At 44.4% G+C, this 17411-nt stretch overlaps 1 protein-coding gene across 1 annotated transcript; it reads right to left on the bottom strand.

Annotated features, from left to right (window-relative positions):
* Positions 1–335: 335 nt before the first annotated feature.
* trpc4b (transient receptor potential cation channel, subfamily C, member 4b) lies at positions 336–16241 on the bottom strand (the record flags this gene model as incomplete). Its single annotated transcript, XM_080007333.1, has 12 exons — positions 336–565; positions 712–1115; positions 3508–4001; positions 4112–4201; positions 4284–4325; positions 4546–4740; positions 5112–5307; positions 5918–6228; positions 6348–6487; positions 7254–7590; positions 9633–10151; positions 15864–16241. The coding sequence occupies 12 exons, from the start codon at positions 16239–16241 to the stop codon at positions 336–338; spliced, it is 3336 nt and encodes a 1111-aa protein (XP_079863459.1).
* Positions 16242–17411: the final 1170 nt, after the last annotated feature.

Raw genomic sequence — 17411 nt, 5'->3', positions numbered from 1 at the left:
TATATTAGGCAGCAAGTGAACAGTCAGTTGTTGACGTTGATGTGTTGAAGCAGCGTAAGGGCCTGAGCCACTTGGACAAGGACAACAATGTGATGATGGACGACGACGATTCCATAATCCCTGCCTGTCCTGATCCCCCTTCTGTTCCTAGTTTCCGATTCCCTGTGGCTTCGTAATAAACCCCTGTACATACTCCCAAAACCTTGAGTCTTGCATTTGGGTTCCCCATCTTGTCCACATATAACAGTACGAACCGATCAGCCATGAACCCAGCAGACACGGTTGTTATGGAATTCATGTTATTTCTCACCGGGGCCAATCTCTAGCCCCGCCAGCTAGCTGTAGGCCTGCTGGTCGCCAGCATGGCAGTCACGGATGTTCAGGCTTCCTGGCCTGGATGTCCCCTCCAGGTACCCCTGACTGCTCGCCCCCTGCCCCCGATCCCAGATAACGGATGCGGGGTTGTGACCCTGGAGCCAAGCCTTGGCTGAGCCCCCAGGCCGGAGCCGGCTAGGCCGGTACCTGCCTGGTCTCTTTCTGCCCCTGAGGATCCTGAGCAGTCTCCCTTCTGGGGGTCGCACCTTGCGTTTTTTTCCCGGAGATCCCCCGGGAAAGGCCGTGGCCTAAAGGGTCCCCGAGGCCGCCCACGTTCCCCGTTCGCCTCCACCGAGGTCCAGCCCGTTCCTGCTGCCTAGTCGTCGGTCGTCTCACCCAAGGTCCAGCCCGTTCCTGCCGCCAAGTCATCCATCGTGGCCCAAAGGGTCCCCGAGGCCGCAACTCCCCAGTCTCCGCCGTCCAGCCACTCCCGTCTCCACTGCACGACGCCGCTGCCAGCCCTGGCCTGCACAAGCACGATGCCGGCCCCGGCCTGCACAAGCCGCCAGCCGCTTCCCCCGAGGTCCAGCCAGTGCCTGTCGCCGGCTGCCTCTGCCGAGGTCCAGCCCATGCCTGCCTCATAGCCGTCGGCCGCCTCCACCGAGGTCCAGGCAGTTCCTGCCTCCAGGCCGTCGGCCGCCTCCACCGAGGTCCGGCCCGTTCCTGCCTCCGAGCCGTCGGCCGCCTCACTCGAGGTCCAGCCCGTTCCTGCAGCTGAGTCGTCGGCCGCCTCAGCGTTCCTGCCTCAGCTGAGGTCCAGCCCGTTCCTGCCCGCTCATCTTCCGAGGCCAGGTCGACCCTCCGAGCGGCCTGGCTCCTGGACCCGGCGCCCTGGTCGCCCTCTGGAGCTGCCTCGCTTATCTGCCGTGAGGCCGGGTTGACCCGCCCTGCTCAGGCCATTCCCCCTGATTCTCCTGTCCTGCTCGTCCTATTGGGATGTCTAGGAGCCGTCCCTTGAGAGGGTGGGGGGTACTGTCATGATCCTTCCCCTGCCTTGATCCTGTCTGTCTCTGGCTTCCTCTGTACCTCTCTGGCCTGGGTCTGTCTCCCTCTAGCCCTCTCTAGCTCCCTCTGTCTGCCTCTAGGTCCCTCTGTTCTCCTCTGGCTCCCTCTGTTTCCGGTGTCACTTCATTTTCCTGTCACTGCACACCTGTCCCCAGTCAGTAATCGCACCACCTGTCTCCACCTTCCTCGTCCCTCCTCTTGTATTTAACCTGGTCCCATTCACTCTGTTGGTTCGTGCTTGCGTCTCTGCCTATGTTGCTACATGTCCTTTCACCTGTTCCACAGCTCTACATGGTTCCCTAGGTGTGTGCCCTGAACTCTTGACACCTGATTCTCCGCCGGCTCCCCTGGTCCCTGATTCCCGATTCCCTGCCTGGTCCTGAGTCCCTGCCGGTCCTGATCCACCTTCTGTTCCCTGTTACTTTGCAATAAACCGCTGTGCATACTCCCAAAACAGTGTGTCTTGCATTTGGTTTTCACCATCTTGTCCACATAACAAAAACTCGTCCAAGGAAGGACAACCCGTGAACTGGCGGCATGGTCATTGGGCCCAAGGCTCATTGATGTTTGTGGGGAGTGAAGTCTAACCTGTCTGGTTCGATCCCACAGACGAGCTACTGTAGCACAGATGGGTGAAAAAGTGAATGCTGCTATGATAGAAAGGTGTCAGATGATAGAAAACACAGTGCATGGCAGCTTGCTGTTTATGGGAGCGGTCAGAGTGTCCATGCTGACCCCTGTCCACCGCCCAAAGCACCTACAATGTGCACGTGAGCATCAGAACTGGACCATGGAAGAAGATGGCCTGTGGCCTCTGATGAAACACGTTTTCTTCTACATCATGAGTGAAGTTAGGGTCCGATCTGATGGATCATCTGTGGGATGTGCTGGAACAACAAGCCCAATCCATGGGGGCCCCACCTCGCAACTTCCAGGACTTAAAGGATCTGCTGCTAATGTCTTGGTGCCAGATACCACAGGACACCTTCAGAGTCTTGTGGAGTCCATGCCTCCATGGGTCAGAGTTGTTTTGGTAGCACCAGGGGGAGCTACACAGTATTATTGGTTGTTTTAATGTTGGGACTGATCCGTGTATACTCCATATAACAAAGGCACAAAAAGTAGGCTTTGGTCACTATTACCATCCTCAAAAAAGTTGTTCACATTTAAATAATAGGTCAATGTCAATGCAGATTTTATCCAACATGCTCAGCTTGCTTGCATGTAATAACTATGCCGGCATTACTTTTATTCATAGCTATTACCATGGTCATGTTATACTACTGTAAAAGGTCTTTCATTAATAATGCTATTATTAATAAAAATGTAATCTTAATTAATAATAACTACTATATAATCAGTCTTCCCTATGCAGTCTTTGTGCACAACCTGTTCTTTGTCTCTCCTCTGTTTACGTCAAATTTCACATTCTTTTACCGTGGCATTCCGAAGTTATAAGGCAAATGTGCAAAAAACACAGAATAGTATAAAACCCTTAAATAGGCAGCAAGGCTTGTTTTTCTGACAGGACATCATACTATCTATGATATTCTTTCTGTCGTACAAGTATTTTTTTAGCATAACAACAACAAAATAAAACAAGTCTTTCAAATAAGCAGCAGTGTTTTTAGGGCTCTTTTAAAAAACTAATGTAAAAGCTTAAATTACATTTAAATAACTAATGAAAAATCTAAATTCTAAAACAATATACATTTCTGGTTTCCAGGAACATACCAAACTACAGGAGAGTATTAGGGCCATTAAGCAAACATGTAAGATACTGTAGAAGACAGATTTGGGAGGCTCTCTGACAGTTTGCTGTGGTGATCGTAACAGCGCCCCTCGTAGTTATGTACAGTACTCTACTGTATGTTTCGGCCCTAAATCTAAAAATATCAACTTAAATCTCAAAATGTGCAGTGACTTTAATCTAGCCATTTGACTTTAATCTTGTCCTTTCCATTTTATTCTCAAAATACAACAGTATACGTGTTGATGTTCTCTCTCACTGGCCCTAATCCTCTTCCGTGCCAAACTATGGTCTATAAGAATAAATACATTTAAAAGATTCAAACCCTTGTCTTTGACCTGTCATTCTTTTGATGAGCTCTCTCTTTTTCTGGAGACCGTTTGTACTCGTGTTGGATGCCGTCCTCCTCATCCTCCAACCCGATCCGCACCACTACCGCCTCCTCCACCTCCTGCTGCTCCGGGTTCTGTTGGTCACAGTCAGACTCAATCACATCGGACTCCGTGAACTCCTCTGAGGGTGGGGCCAGCCCGACGCTCTCCTTCCGGGCGTCTGTGGCAGGACATTCCTTTGGCGAGTCGGTGTCCGACGACTTCCCCGCGTGGCACGTGACTGCCAAGCCGTTGACGACGAGGCGGTTGGAGGCCCTGGCCATCTCCACCCTGCTCTGCTGGAGGGCGGCGGCTGTCACGTCGAACAGGTGGAGCTTCACCGGCGGCTCGGCAGGAGATAAGTTGGGAGAGTATTTGAAGGAGTGGTCAGGGTAAACCAGGCCGCAGCTTGTGACCGAACCGGCAACGGCGCTCTGACGCCGGCCCTTCATCATCCCGAGAACTTCAAAACGAAAGCTGGAGATGTCTTGCTTCAGCTCCTGGTGTTTAAAAATGCAGAAATTTTAAATAAAATTTTACACACACGCTTTTTTCAAGAAGGCGCACGCACACGCACACGCACACGCACACGCACACGCACACACAGTACCTTGAAGTTCTCCTCAGTCAGCCCCTTCTCTGTTTTGGCGTCTCTTATCATGGCTGCCACGTACCTCTTCACTAGGTTCCTCAAAACTTCCTGGAAACAAGGGTGCAAACTAAGTAAAACTAAATAAATACTGTAAATAACTTGTTTTTTTGGAAAATAGAAAAATCCTTACCTGATACTGATGGTTTAAACGTACATTTTCAGCAGCACGTCTCTTAAAAAAAAAAAAAAATGTTTTAAATGACTAAACACTACCAGGGTTTAGAGCGAGTACATTGTTCAAATAGAGTCTTGTGATGCAAGTTAACTTGAAATATTTTCCCTAAGGAACGTGTAATCTAATTCCTGCTCATCCTAAGATTCCAAGTGGATAAATGCTAATAAAATAAGCTAAAAAAAAAGAATCATAAAAAAACATAATAGAAACGACTCACCCCCAGGTTTCCAAACGTCTCGTGCTGTTTAGGCTTTGTTATTTTCCATATGTGCCTCTTGCTCCAGCCGATGAGATAGAAAACCGACTTGGGGCTGGGGATGATGTTGAACGGAGACGGCAGAGTTGCGCCCTCTTCAAAGTAGCTCATCCAAAGCTTTGTCCTCGCAAACTTCCACTCTTTATCAGCATGATCCTGATAACAAAAAAACCCAAATAACAAGTCAGTGGGAACACTTGGTAAACAGACAGAATTTAAATTGATCGACCACACGTCACATTTGGCAGTTCCATCATTTACAACTGTTTATAGCACAACCTCACTCAACACTTACTACTGAGAAACATACTGCTCTGCAGCTTCTCACTGTGCTTTAGTCCAATGTAGTGTTGCAGTCAAAACGGGCCAAATGTTTAAGCTAGGATTATTACTGTACAAAACATTGTAGAAAAATATAATAAGACATTTTGGACTTCTGTTTTTGAAAAGGCGACTCAACTTTTTGAAAAGCACACGTTGGCAGTCATGCCGTTTGGTTTAAATCAAATGACGGCTCTTCTACTCACAGCGATGTGCTGATAGGAGTTGTTCATCATGGCAATGAGCATGTTTAAAAGCACCACCAGGGAGATGATGTTGTAGGTGCCAAACATCGTGGCTCCCACAAACTCTGTGAACTCATGGTTTGCATTGACGTTGGTCACGTAGAGGTTGATCAGGCCAAACACAGACCAGAACAGAGACTGCAGGGTCTCAAACAGACTAAAAAAACAAAAGAACATCAATTCATGTTTATCTCAGAATTTTTGTGAAGTACACTAAAGCTAAGCAAAATACATAAAATAAAAATTATATATATCATGACTACAGTAAAAACATGATACTGCTAGAGCTGTCACAATGATGACCTAATTGCATGATCAGTTATTTGAGCAAATGGCAATCATTTGATTTTACAATCATCTTTTTTCATCTCAATATATGTCATTTTAAAATAGTGACAAAAGCCTATTTTGCGTTGGGCAAATTAACTTTTTACATAAAATGTTATGTTCCAACTTTCAATAAATGGCTCTTCTGACAAGTTTTATTTTATGCAACTATTATATTTATTTTATGCAACTATGAAAATTAACAAAACAGACAATGAAATTATTAATTGCAATAATTTGTATGAATTGAATCAGACTAAAATTTCATGATCGTGGCAACCCTAATTCCACTGAAATAAGATGTCTTAATTTTGTAAAAATACTCATATTCCCATTCCATTTCCATTGAAAAAAAGAAAAAAATAATAATAATTTTTAAACACAACAATGTTTCCATGACTGCAGCTCAAAGTAAAATATAAAACATGGCTCCAACTTACCTTGAGAAGGCGTTGTTTTGTCGCTCGCATCGGATCCCCTTGCACTTCACCATGTCTGTTTCGTAGTAGAAGTAGAGCTGGTTGAGGCCGTTGGCGAAGGCCAGCAGCACCAGGCAGTAGATGAAGAGGAACTTGACGATGTCCAGCAGCATTCGGCCCAGAGAGATCTGCAGCGGGCCCAGGTGGGAGTTGGCGGTGAACAGGCAGATGAGGCGCAGGGAGCTAAAGATGTTGGCAATGGCAAACAACGCCTCGGCCACCAGCGTCGGGTGCCACATTTCCCAGCTCTCCCTGGGCTTAGAGCCAAAGTACTGTGGAGAGAGAGAGATGTTTTGTTTAGCACACACACACACACACACACACACACACACACACACACACACACACACACACACACACACACACACACACACACACACACACACGTTACCTTAGCATAGGCCACGATCTTCAGGGTAATGGTTGCAAGGTACAACGAGTTCATGATGAAGTCCATTAAGTTCCACCAATCGTCCATGTAGTCATGGAACCCTCCATCCCACATCTGTTTGATCTCAGTCCATATGAAACCTTAAAAATTGGATTACCATTCAGAAAACCTTAATTAGACAAAAAAAATAGTTCAGACCCTGTATAATTTTCGATCACATTTTCTCGTCAACATTAATATAGTATGAAAGACGAAGTACTGTGATATTACAATGTAATGAAATAAACAGAGGATGACAAACGTTAATGTTGGGTGGTCAGCCAACTGAATGGAAGCAAAAAGGTCACATAATCATCCATCTATTCATTGCAATTTAGTGGAGGATTGGGACGTCTTCATATAATTTTTCTGGCACCAGGGGGGCGCAGACCACGGGTTGAAACCCCCTGCCCTAGCCATACTCAAATCACACTGTCTGTATTTGTTTATTTTTATAATTTGTACTTGTAAATGTATTTTTCCATTTATTTGTTTACGAGTACTGTGTTTCCTTTTTATCCTCCTGGCTGCAAATCAAGTTCCCCATCTGGGTCCAAGTCAACTAAGTGAGTAACATTAGGCACACTCATAAATAATTACTTAATCTGTGTTCAACCACTTAAAAATATATATTTTGTCATCAGTTCTGCGATGAACAACTATATGTAATGATTTCAAGGGGCCACCAGGAGGAGCTCTAAAACGGCAAGTAAAAGCAAAGCTTCTTCGCTTCAACTAGACAACACAACATGTTGTGCATGTCTGTGTATGTCTGTGTATGTCTGTGTGTGTGTGTGTGTGTGTGTGTGTGTGTGTGTGTGTGTGTGTGTGTGTGTGTGTGTGTGTGTGTGTGTGTGTGTTCCATACCAAGCACCCAGGGCAGGATGATCCACTCCACTATGGTGGGCGCCGGGCCCTGGCGGTTCGGGTCGGTGGACACGATGTGCTGCGAGGCGAGGAGGAGGAGGAAGAGGAAGGTGAGGTAGGAGGTGGTGTGGCAGATGAACTTGATGAAGGGTTTGCGGATGAACTGGCCGTAGCGGCATTTTGGAGAGACAAGGTAGAGGATGGAGAGGAGCGGGAAGAGGAGGCCGATGAAGATGCACGTCAGGAGCTTCACCACCCAGTGACGCCGCCTCCACCCAGGAAACTCATTGTACCAGCGAGACGCCAGAAGCTGCTGGCAATTAGGCTGGGCCACGAACTGAGGGAGGGCGGGAGAGAAAGAGAGAAAGAAACAGAGGGGGGCAGAATGAGGCGGGGAGGGAGAGATAGAGGGTGAGAAGGAGAGACAAAAAGGAGGGGATGACAGACAGAGCGCAAAACAGAGAGGGAGAGATGTTAGGTGGAGGTAGAGGTAAGGTAAGTATTGGGTTCAGTGGTGGCCTTAAGGGTTTAGTTCTCCTGCGTCAGTGCCAACAATTCTAAAATCATTGACAAAATATATGTATGAAAGAAAAAAAAAAGATAAAATGTTCTTGTTGATATTATGCAAGACTATTTAATGACTTAAGGCATGATATTTATAAATCTGAATGTAAGTTCTGCAGACTCCCCGAAGAATGACGCTTTCCGTGGGAATTCATGAGATATATTTCCATCTTCTAATTCCGAGAGCCAAACACCTTATACCCAACAATCAAACTCCTATCATCCAAACCTCCTTAAATCTGACTTTTTGATACAGACATTTTGTACGTGCCTTGAACCGGACATACATTTCAGAAAGTTCTCCCTGTTCTTGGGTTAAGAACTGGCTTTCAAACCTGTTTTCCAGACACCATTTTCTTTTCCCTCCGAGATTCGATAGAAACATCTGCTGGACATCTGGGACTGGGAGGTCCATCCCAGCGTAACCAAGTTATGCCAAATGGATCTCCATTATAATACTCTTCTGCTTTGAAATTGGCCAACGAGGTCATTCATCAACTCAGAATCTTGAGTGATATTTATCTTTCTTCACTCTGAGCTCATCAGTTTTAGCGTAATCGACTGCATTAGTGGGGTGTGTTTCTTTCTTTCTTTTATTGTTTGGGTGGGGAATTTGAGGACATTTTTGTAAGGTGTTAATGAACAGCCACTGTCGCACACAACACAACTCTAGATTGTTGTCACAAACGTGGGATGTGTTCACCTGATTTGCTTTTGTATCTAACGTTTTATATTAGTTAGAGCAAAAGATACCACACACACACACACACACACACACACACACACACTAAACAAAAAATTTTGGATAAAGACAAATAATTAATTATAAATAATTGTACTATGTATTGTTTTAAAAAACAGCAAATGCTATTTACCTGCTGTGAATAGGATTGAAAACAATGCTAGTTCCTTCACTAAAGTACTATTATTTATTGGCGAATGGGATTTTGAGAACAGGTGCATCTCGTGGGGTCCGTTCAGGACTTTAATGCGGTCTGACTTCTGGGCTGATATTCACCAATTTTGTATTGGTATTTGAAGTATTTGCTTTTATCATTTCTAATTCTATCATTGCCATTCCAACAAAACAACCATCTCAGCTGTCAAATCTGTGCACTTCAATAGAAAAAAAAGAGAATTTACAATGCGCTGTGACTCTTTTATGCACAACTGCAAGGAGATATATTTTCCATTTAGAAGGCAATGGATCGAAATTGTAAACCACTTATTGTACATATACAACCAGATATTCTATACACACCCAGGCCCAACATTTATACCTATAAAATCCTAAATCGTGCCCCTTCCTATTCCCCTGAACTATAAAACATGTGCATCAATAGAAAAGAAATGTAACATTTAGCTCCATAGACATAGTGAAAAAAACATATCTTTGACTAATCTAATTCCGTGGATGATCAGCTGAATGGACATAAAGCTGTTAAGACTACGTTCCTAAATTAAATACCACAAGTTTCTATTACAAGGAAATGGTCCATTGGTTTACAGTTGCATCATTACCCCATCGCCATGGGACATTCTGAAAGCACAACTGTAATGCATTGGCACTGAAAGAGCCATCTGAGCAATTACGCGCATTGGTCTAAACTCCCAGGGAAGTGCTCCACCCATCTCAGCTGATTTTCCGCTCATCTTGATGACACTTCCCCACAATGTAACAACCACAGAAGATCACTTTATCTCTCAGACGATGAACAGATAATGTCAGGGGAAATGCATATATTTGTGCGGCAATTACTGCGCCACTCTAAGTACAAGCCTGCCGTCCACGTCAAATGGAAAATAACAGCTTACCTCTTTCTGGCGGTATTTGATGGCCAGCTTGAGGCGGGCCAGATCGTTGGCGTTCTCATCCAGCAGGGGGTTGGTATCATCACGGTAGTTTAGGATGATCTCCAGCTCCCTTGAGCTGCGGGTCTGGTCCAGCAGGTCCTTGGCAAACAGTTTGCACGTTCGCGACAGCTCTTCGTACTCGGACTTGAACTCGTTCTCCACCGTGCTGAGCTCTTGCAGTTCCCAGCTGAGCTGGAAGGCGGTGAGGAAGGGGTCCTCGCTGGACAGGGCGATGAGCGATGGGCTGGCCAGCGCCCGGTAGATGTTGAGGCGGGAGCGCGAGTGGCGCAGGCTGTCGGCGTCCGAGCCGGAGCCACACTCCACGCAGTTGCAGCGCACGGCGTGCGGCTGTGGGATGGAGACGCCGCGCTGCAGCAGCAGCTTGATGATCTCGTAGTTGTTGGTGTGCGCTGCGAGGATGATGGGCGTGATGTCCGGTGTGAAGTCAGACAGCTGCTTGTCCAGCAGGGCCGGGAGAACCTTTGTTCATAAGACAAAGAGTTAAACAGAATTACTAAAAACTAGGGACAAATAAGGGTCACTCTTGGGTGCTTGAGTACCCAAGAATTCTATAAAGAATTTTAATGATCCTATATAATTCCAACTGATAATTCTATACTTACTGACTTTCACTGTTTTATAAAGAGTAGTTCAATGTGCTAGGAAAATACATTTTGGTTGGAAGTTTCTAAAAAACAGAGGTATACCATTTTTTTTTTTTTATTTATGAAAAGTTCACACCGTGCAACAAGACCACATGAGACAGGTAATGCCCCAAATCTAGTTGCCTGGGGCAACCATTATCTACTAGTATGAGTATCTGAGCAGTGTCCAACCTGTAGACCTGTTTATTAGGGAAACGCAGATACTGTGCATCACCATTGACGACCCAAATCTTTCATGAAACGTCTTCCAATATACTTCTCCCATGAATGAAATAGTGTACAAGGAAGAATCAAGATTCTCATCGTACAACAACCAAGGTTTACGGCTTGTGGTAAAATATCTCAGGATGGAGGAAATTGTTTTGTTTTTTTCCTTCCTCTTTCTTCCCACAGAATGCCAAGTCAATATGGAGACCACAGCTTCAAACAGAAATGTACAAGGAGTTCAGAAAATGTAGCTGAAACGGAGCTCGTTAGGCCTCGCTGCTCCACGACCTGCAGAGAGCGTCCACATCTCTGGATCTGAGATGGAGCATCAAAGGGGAACAGCGGCTCACTGCAACCAGCCCCAAAGAAATGACAGAACATTTTAACAGTAAACAGAAGCTGACAACTTGTTTATCTTACAAACTCAGGGGAAAAAAAAAAAACAACAATCAACATACATAAAATATGACGTTTAATAATGGGCCCTTTAAGCGACTTACAATCACTAGATTTATCACGGTATCAAACCAACTGTATATCACATTCACAGCTAAACATTTGCGAGGAAAAAGCAATACTAGTTTTATATATAAAAGTATGTGTGGTGGGGGGATGGTGTGGCTCAAGCAGCCACACCGGTCCTCGGTCTACGTAATTGGGGCCCAGGATCAGAGTGGCTGCATAACTGTTGCTCGTTGGTGGGTCTAACGAGCCACACACACACACACACACACACACACACACACACACACACACACACACACACACACACACACACACACACACACACACACACACACAAACAATGTTAGACGGTGAAGTGAAAGAAGATGCTCATGGGGTAGAGAGGTCAGTGCAGTACGGTCCAGGTGTAGTCGGAAGAGATGGGTTTTTAGTCTGCGCCTGAAGATGGGGAGCAATTCAGCAGCTTTAACAGCGGGGGGGGGCTCCTTCCACCGTTGGAGCGCCAGGGATGAGAACCAGGGATTGGAGGTATGGAGGAGCAGTTGGAGGGACGGCCTTGTAGGAAAGCACCAGCATCTTAAATTTGATGCAAGCAACGATGGGAAGCCAGTGAAGTGATCGGAGGGGAGTGACATGAGTGAGCTTTGGTTGGTTGGACACTAAACGGGCTGCTGCGTTCTGAATTTAAGTTGAATTCCAGTAAAGTTATGCACGTTTTTTAACTTCATAGACTGTTCAAGCTGTTCTTATCAACGCCTCTACCTGCTTGGTCAAAACTATGACAACTACTACTACAACACTTCATTTAGCTTGAGATGTGACAGTGGACAGCTACTGAACACAAGAAATCCGCTGAAGGGAAATGAATGACTGGAGACGTGAAATGAAGCACGAAGGAAGAGCAAAGACATCAGCGTTATCTCCCATCCAATTTTGGTGGTATAAAGATGAATGCACCGTCATCACCGAGAGTTAATCTATGGGCTTCTCACGTATGGCAGATCAAAAGTACTGCATCTGCTTGAGCTCAGGATCCTGTATAAATGCTTTTTATTTTACGGCTGAGTGTTTGTGTCCAAGTTCATTTGAATAATCATTTGTTAGTGACAGAGCAACGGCAGAAAAAAAAAAAAGGATTGTGCTATGGGAGACAATTAGATTAGTGACCAGCCATTATCCTCCCCACAACCACAGAGACTTTCAGTCTGCCCAAATTGAATGATGTTGGACAATGTTATTAGCTTATGATAATGGAAAATCTATTGTCCCTTTTTATTTGTATGTTTTTAGCTACCTATAAGTGTCTGACACTTTTAAACGTAATAACTTTAAGGGCAACTAACAGAAGACAAAAGTCATAAATATAGGGTATCCTATAAGCTAAAAGGATGAAATTTGAGCCATTGGATCAACTTAAAGAAAATGCTTTTATTTGTTAAACCTATAGTTTTCAAATCATCATCATCATCATAATAATCATCTTCATGGGGAAAACCTTAAAAAGACATTCCTATAGATGAATCCAACTGAAGCATTTTTTTTTAATTTTCTTGAATGGCCAATGGTTGAAAGTAACTAAGTAAAAGTACTTTGTTACTGTACTTAGACACATTTTTCAATTTATCTGTACTAACTTTAGTATATTCAGTTTCTGCAACTTTTACTCCATTACATTTAAAAGCAAATATCTATACTTTTCACTCTTCTGTATTTCTAACACAGCCATATTACTTTAGTTTAAAAAAATCTGGGTTCATGATGAACCTGGAATTTTCTATCTCTGTATTTAGGAACAAAAGGTCCAGTGCTTAATTTGTAAATTAAGGGGTGCCGGAACACAGAAAAAAATAATAGTATAATAAATAGGGCTGCCGCCCTGAAAATCGACAAGTCCAATGATCAGTTGGAAATCAATCAGTTGACTGAGATTCTTCAAGTCGAAACAGACAGAAGATTACAAAATGCACAGGGATAACATTTCAATGAGGAATTATAAATAAGGGAAATCTTAAGAATATCTTTATGTCTGGATCGTCCATGCCCGGACATGGACCCAGAAACGAACCGGAGAGTCGAGCCCCGTTCCTCCAAATAAAACAACTAAATACAGTGTTGGGACGGGGCACGGAGGAGCGGGGAACAACTCGTAGACTCGTTAACATTATTTTCTGCGCATAACGCGTCGAGGGGAGAGGGTGTGATTACAATTACTCACGGTTTCACGCCATACTAGGCTTGGGCCACGTTGGAAAATTTTTAAATCGATAAAATCGTATATCGCCGATCGCTGCCCCCCAGCAATTGGGGATATATGATTTATACAGGGTGTTTGTGTGCGCATTGAACTTGATGTGGCAAATGGGGTCTCAGAGCTACTTGGTCTATTAACAAGTATTAACACAAAAACATCCAGTTTTTTGTCCGGAAAGCAACGGGGGAGACTTGTGTCTTCACTGTCCCGACAGTGGGGACGCAAAGTTTTTTTTTGTAACAGGAGGGAGCGGGATCGTCCCATAACTTAATTGTATTTACACAACACATACATACATACATACATACATGTAGTACAAAAATAAAAAGATCTAAAATAAAAACACAGGCACGGGAGGCGGCGCGCACCGCTGTCTCGAGGAGAAACGGAAGAAATTCCGCTCCAATTCTCTGAGATAGGTTTACATTTTTAATATTCCATACAAAGTACAAATAAAAAACAAAATAAGTCTCTTTGAGATTATACTACATATTGCTATATTAAATCACAAGATTTGCATGTTGAGCAGCAGGTACATGCGGGGGGGGGGGGGGGGGGGGGCGGCGTTCTATCAGGCGCGTTTTATTTTTAAGCGTGAATGTGTATTGCGGTAGCAGATTGTCTGAGCAAGATATATTCATGAACCTCACACCTCGGCACACAGCTGAGGTGCGAGGTTTGCCCAGTGCGGCAAAATGCCTTGAACCGGAGCTGTAGGGTCCATGTGCCCTTTCCATTTTTTTTGAGCACCTGCCCCTCAAAGTCTTTGCACAGGACTGTACAGGGGGGGAAGTGAGATCCGAACACCAGTGGTTACTCGACAGCTCTGAGTGGAGAGGGGAAGAGCCTCCGCCCCCTCTCTCCCTCCCTCTCCGCTTCAGTTTCAGACCACAGTAAACTGCACTGACACCATTTTCATGCTCTGATTTTTCCTGGTGGATTTAAAAAAAAAAAAAAAAAAAAAAATCTTATCAATGTCAATCACGATCGAATGAGTTGATCGCCGATAGAAGATTTTTTTTTTTTTTTTTTTCGTAAATATGCCCAAGCCTATTCATACCCACATGTTTAGCTCTGTAAGGAGAGCTAAAATAAAAAAATAATAATAAAAAAAAAAAAAACTGCTCTGGTGCCAATCACGGGCACCCCATCGCTGGCTTGCGCATCGTCTGTACCGTCGGAGAGGGAGGCAGGTGCGAATCCTGACAAAATGACCATGTATCAGGTTATGACACATACTTTCACTACTTTTAGTACATTTAAGAGCAAGTACTTACCGTAATATTCCGGACTATAAGCCGCTACTTTTTTCCCCACGCTTTGAACCTCGCGGCTAATTTATGGATTTTTCCCGCTTTCACAAGCTTCATGCCGCCAAAAAACTGAGCAAAAAACACATTATGTGACGGTGCTCAGTTTTTGGGCGGAATGAAGCTTTCATTAGACCAATGAAATTGCGTAACGGGTTAAGGTGAAACAATGTAACTGTTTAGCTTACTGTTTAGATTAAAATCGAGCGCGCTCAAACCTCCCATCATTTACGGTAGTCATTTCGTCACCCTCATCATGGCAAAGACACAAAGAAATGCATATGATGCAGCTTTCAAGTTGAAGGCGATCGATCTGGCTGTTGAAATAGAGCTGCTGCACAGGAGCTTGGCCTTAATAAGTCGATGATAAGACGTTGGAAACAGCAGCGTGAGGAACTGACTCAGTGCAAAAAGACAACAAAAGCTTTCAGAGGGAAGAAAAGCAGATGGCCCCAACTAGAAAATGCGCTCGAAGACTGGGTCAACACACAGAGAGCAGACGGCCGAGGTGTTTCAACTGTGCAGATCCGACTGAGAGCCAAAACAATCGCCACCGCAATCAAGTTTGAGGATTTTAGAGGTGGACCATCGTGGTGTCTGCCAGCGGGTCCTGACAACGTGGAGCATTATCAAAAAATCCACCATCATCAACGGGTTTCAAAAGGCTGGACTGCTGCGCGTTGAAGAGGGCAGCATGAGCTCAGCGAGGAATTTGCCTCCGAATGAAAGTGACGAGAGCGACAGTGAAAACGATCCAACATTGGATGAAGCAACTCTGAGGCTATTCAACTCTTGACACCGAAGGAGATGACTTCAGTGGTTTCAGTGCGCAGCAGGAGGAAGATAGTGACCAATGACTTTCTTGGTAGGTTACTGTTTACCGCTAATTTTTTTATTTTTGTTACAAGCCGTGTTTTGTTAAAGCCTGTGTAAAGTTCATTTGTTTCAATGTACTGTAGGCACCTGCGGCTTATAGACATGTAAGGCTTATTTATGTTCAAGATAATTATTATTTTTTTTTTTAATTCAGTGGGTGCGGCTTATATTCAGTTGCGCTTAATAGTCTGGAAATGACGGTATACACTTTAACTTAAGTGGAAATGTCAATGTGGCAATTTCATTTGTACTAGACCAAGTTTGGGTCAGGGTACTTGTATTTTTGCCAAGTAAAAAGTTACCCAGACATTCTTCCACCACTGCTTAAAATTCATTTTTTCCTCCAATGTGTGTGTGAATGTGAACCGCAGCAGAGCTGATTACATTTTTAAAATATACAAAATGTAATATTCTGTACCTGCTTCTCCCCGCTGGGCCTCTTGTGGTTGAGCAGCAGCTCCACGGCGCCCACCACCTCCTTGCGGATGGCGTGCAGCAGCGCGTCGCCCACGCACACGTTGTAGCTGAGCAGCAGCTCGATGATCTCCAGGTTCTCGTTCTCGATGGCAATGAGCAACGCTGTGCGGCCCAGCGGGTCCACGCAGTTGATGTTGATCCGGAAGTAGATCTCCGCCTCCTCCAGCGCCTGCTTCACGCTGGCGTAGTCGCCCTTCTCCACGGCGCCCAGGTAGAAGCGCTCCAGGGCCGACAGCTCTGACTCTGCCCGCACGATCCGCAGCGGGATCCGGTCCCGGTACGACGAGCCGTCCGCCTTTCGGTAATACAGCTGAGTCATGGCTGCTGCAAAAGCTCATCAGCGGGTCTGAGGAGAGTTGGAATACACAACGAGATAAGATTGGCCTAGATTCGATATGCACTTGGATGAGATTAAAGCAACAACAACAAACCGGAAGTCCATTCATTCCTATGGAGAGTCGGATTCCGCATGCACGCCCAATTGAGGACGCGGTCAAATTTTTCACCTCATGCAACAAGTTTCGGTCTGATAGTACTACCGGTGGTGACGTGGGTCAAGTTTTGTTTTTTTGGTAACTGGCCCTTAAAACTAAGTAATTAAAATCACGTATTTCTAAATAATGACGTTATGAACGTTGGATGTCAAGGAAATTGTGTTTTGGTTTTTTTTTTCCTGTTTGCCCTTTGCAAACAAATAAAGGCAGTTTTAGAAATGTCTAGCTGAGCAAACTACTTGCTGTGGTTCTGGAAAACAAATTTTCGCCGAAACATTTTGTGACGCCAAACTCAGACACGGTTCATCCAACGGCCACTAGGGGGAGGATTCAACCGTCGGATACGATCACGCAGGCGACGCTCTTCGGGCACTGGACCGGGTTAGAAATCCAATGAGCTGCGGTTCGACATAAAACGAGATTATGTTAAATAAGACTGGATATAAAATGAGATTAGATATGAAATGAGATGTCATTTGACTAGCTTTGGTTAGACAAAAAAAAAAAGGAATAAAATGATTATGTTAAATTAGACTGACATAAAATTTGATTGGACATCGAATTAGAGATGTCATTCAACTAGCTTTAGTGAGACATACAATTTGAAATAAAATGAGATTATGTTTAATAAGACTGAGATATGAAATTCGATTAAATTAGACTGAAATTTCTCCTGAGGGAAACTGCAGTGTTACAGGACACAGCAGTTATAATAATAATAATAATAATAATAAAACAATAAAAGGGTGAGAAACCGTTAATACTAATAACAATATAAACAGTATAACAATAAGTGAGTTATTAACATCCTTTTGTTTTTAACACCCCCCTGTCTGAGAATAAGGAATAAAACATGACGCTAATAGGAGGTTTTTCAATAACCAACCATGTTTAAAGTTCGAGTCTGTCCCTGGGTGGAAATAAACACAGTCAGGATGCAAACACTCAACCAAGACATTTCCAAAAATAGTAAAACTAAAACATAGAAGCAAAAC

The sequence above is a fragment of the Zeus faber genome, assembly GCF_960531495.2.
Source record: "Zeus faber genome assembly, chromosome: 9".
Classification (NCBI taxonomy): Eukaryota; Metazoa; Chordata; class Actinopteri; order Zeiformes; family Zeidae; genus Zeus; species Zeus faber.
This window is presented reverse-complemented; position numbering and strand designations above follow the sequence as displayed.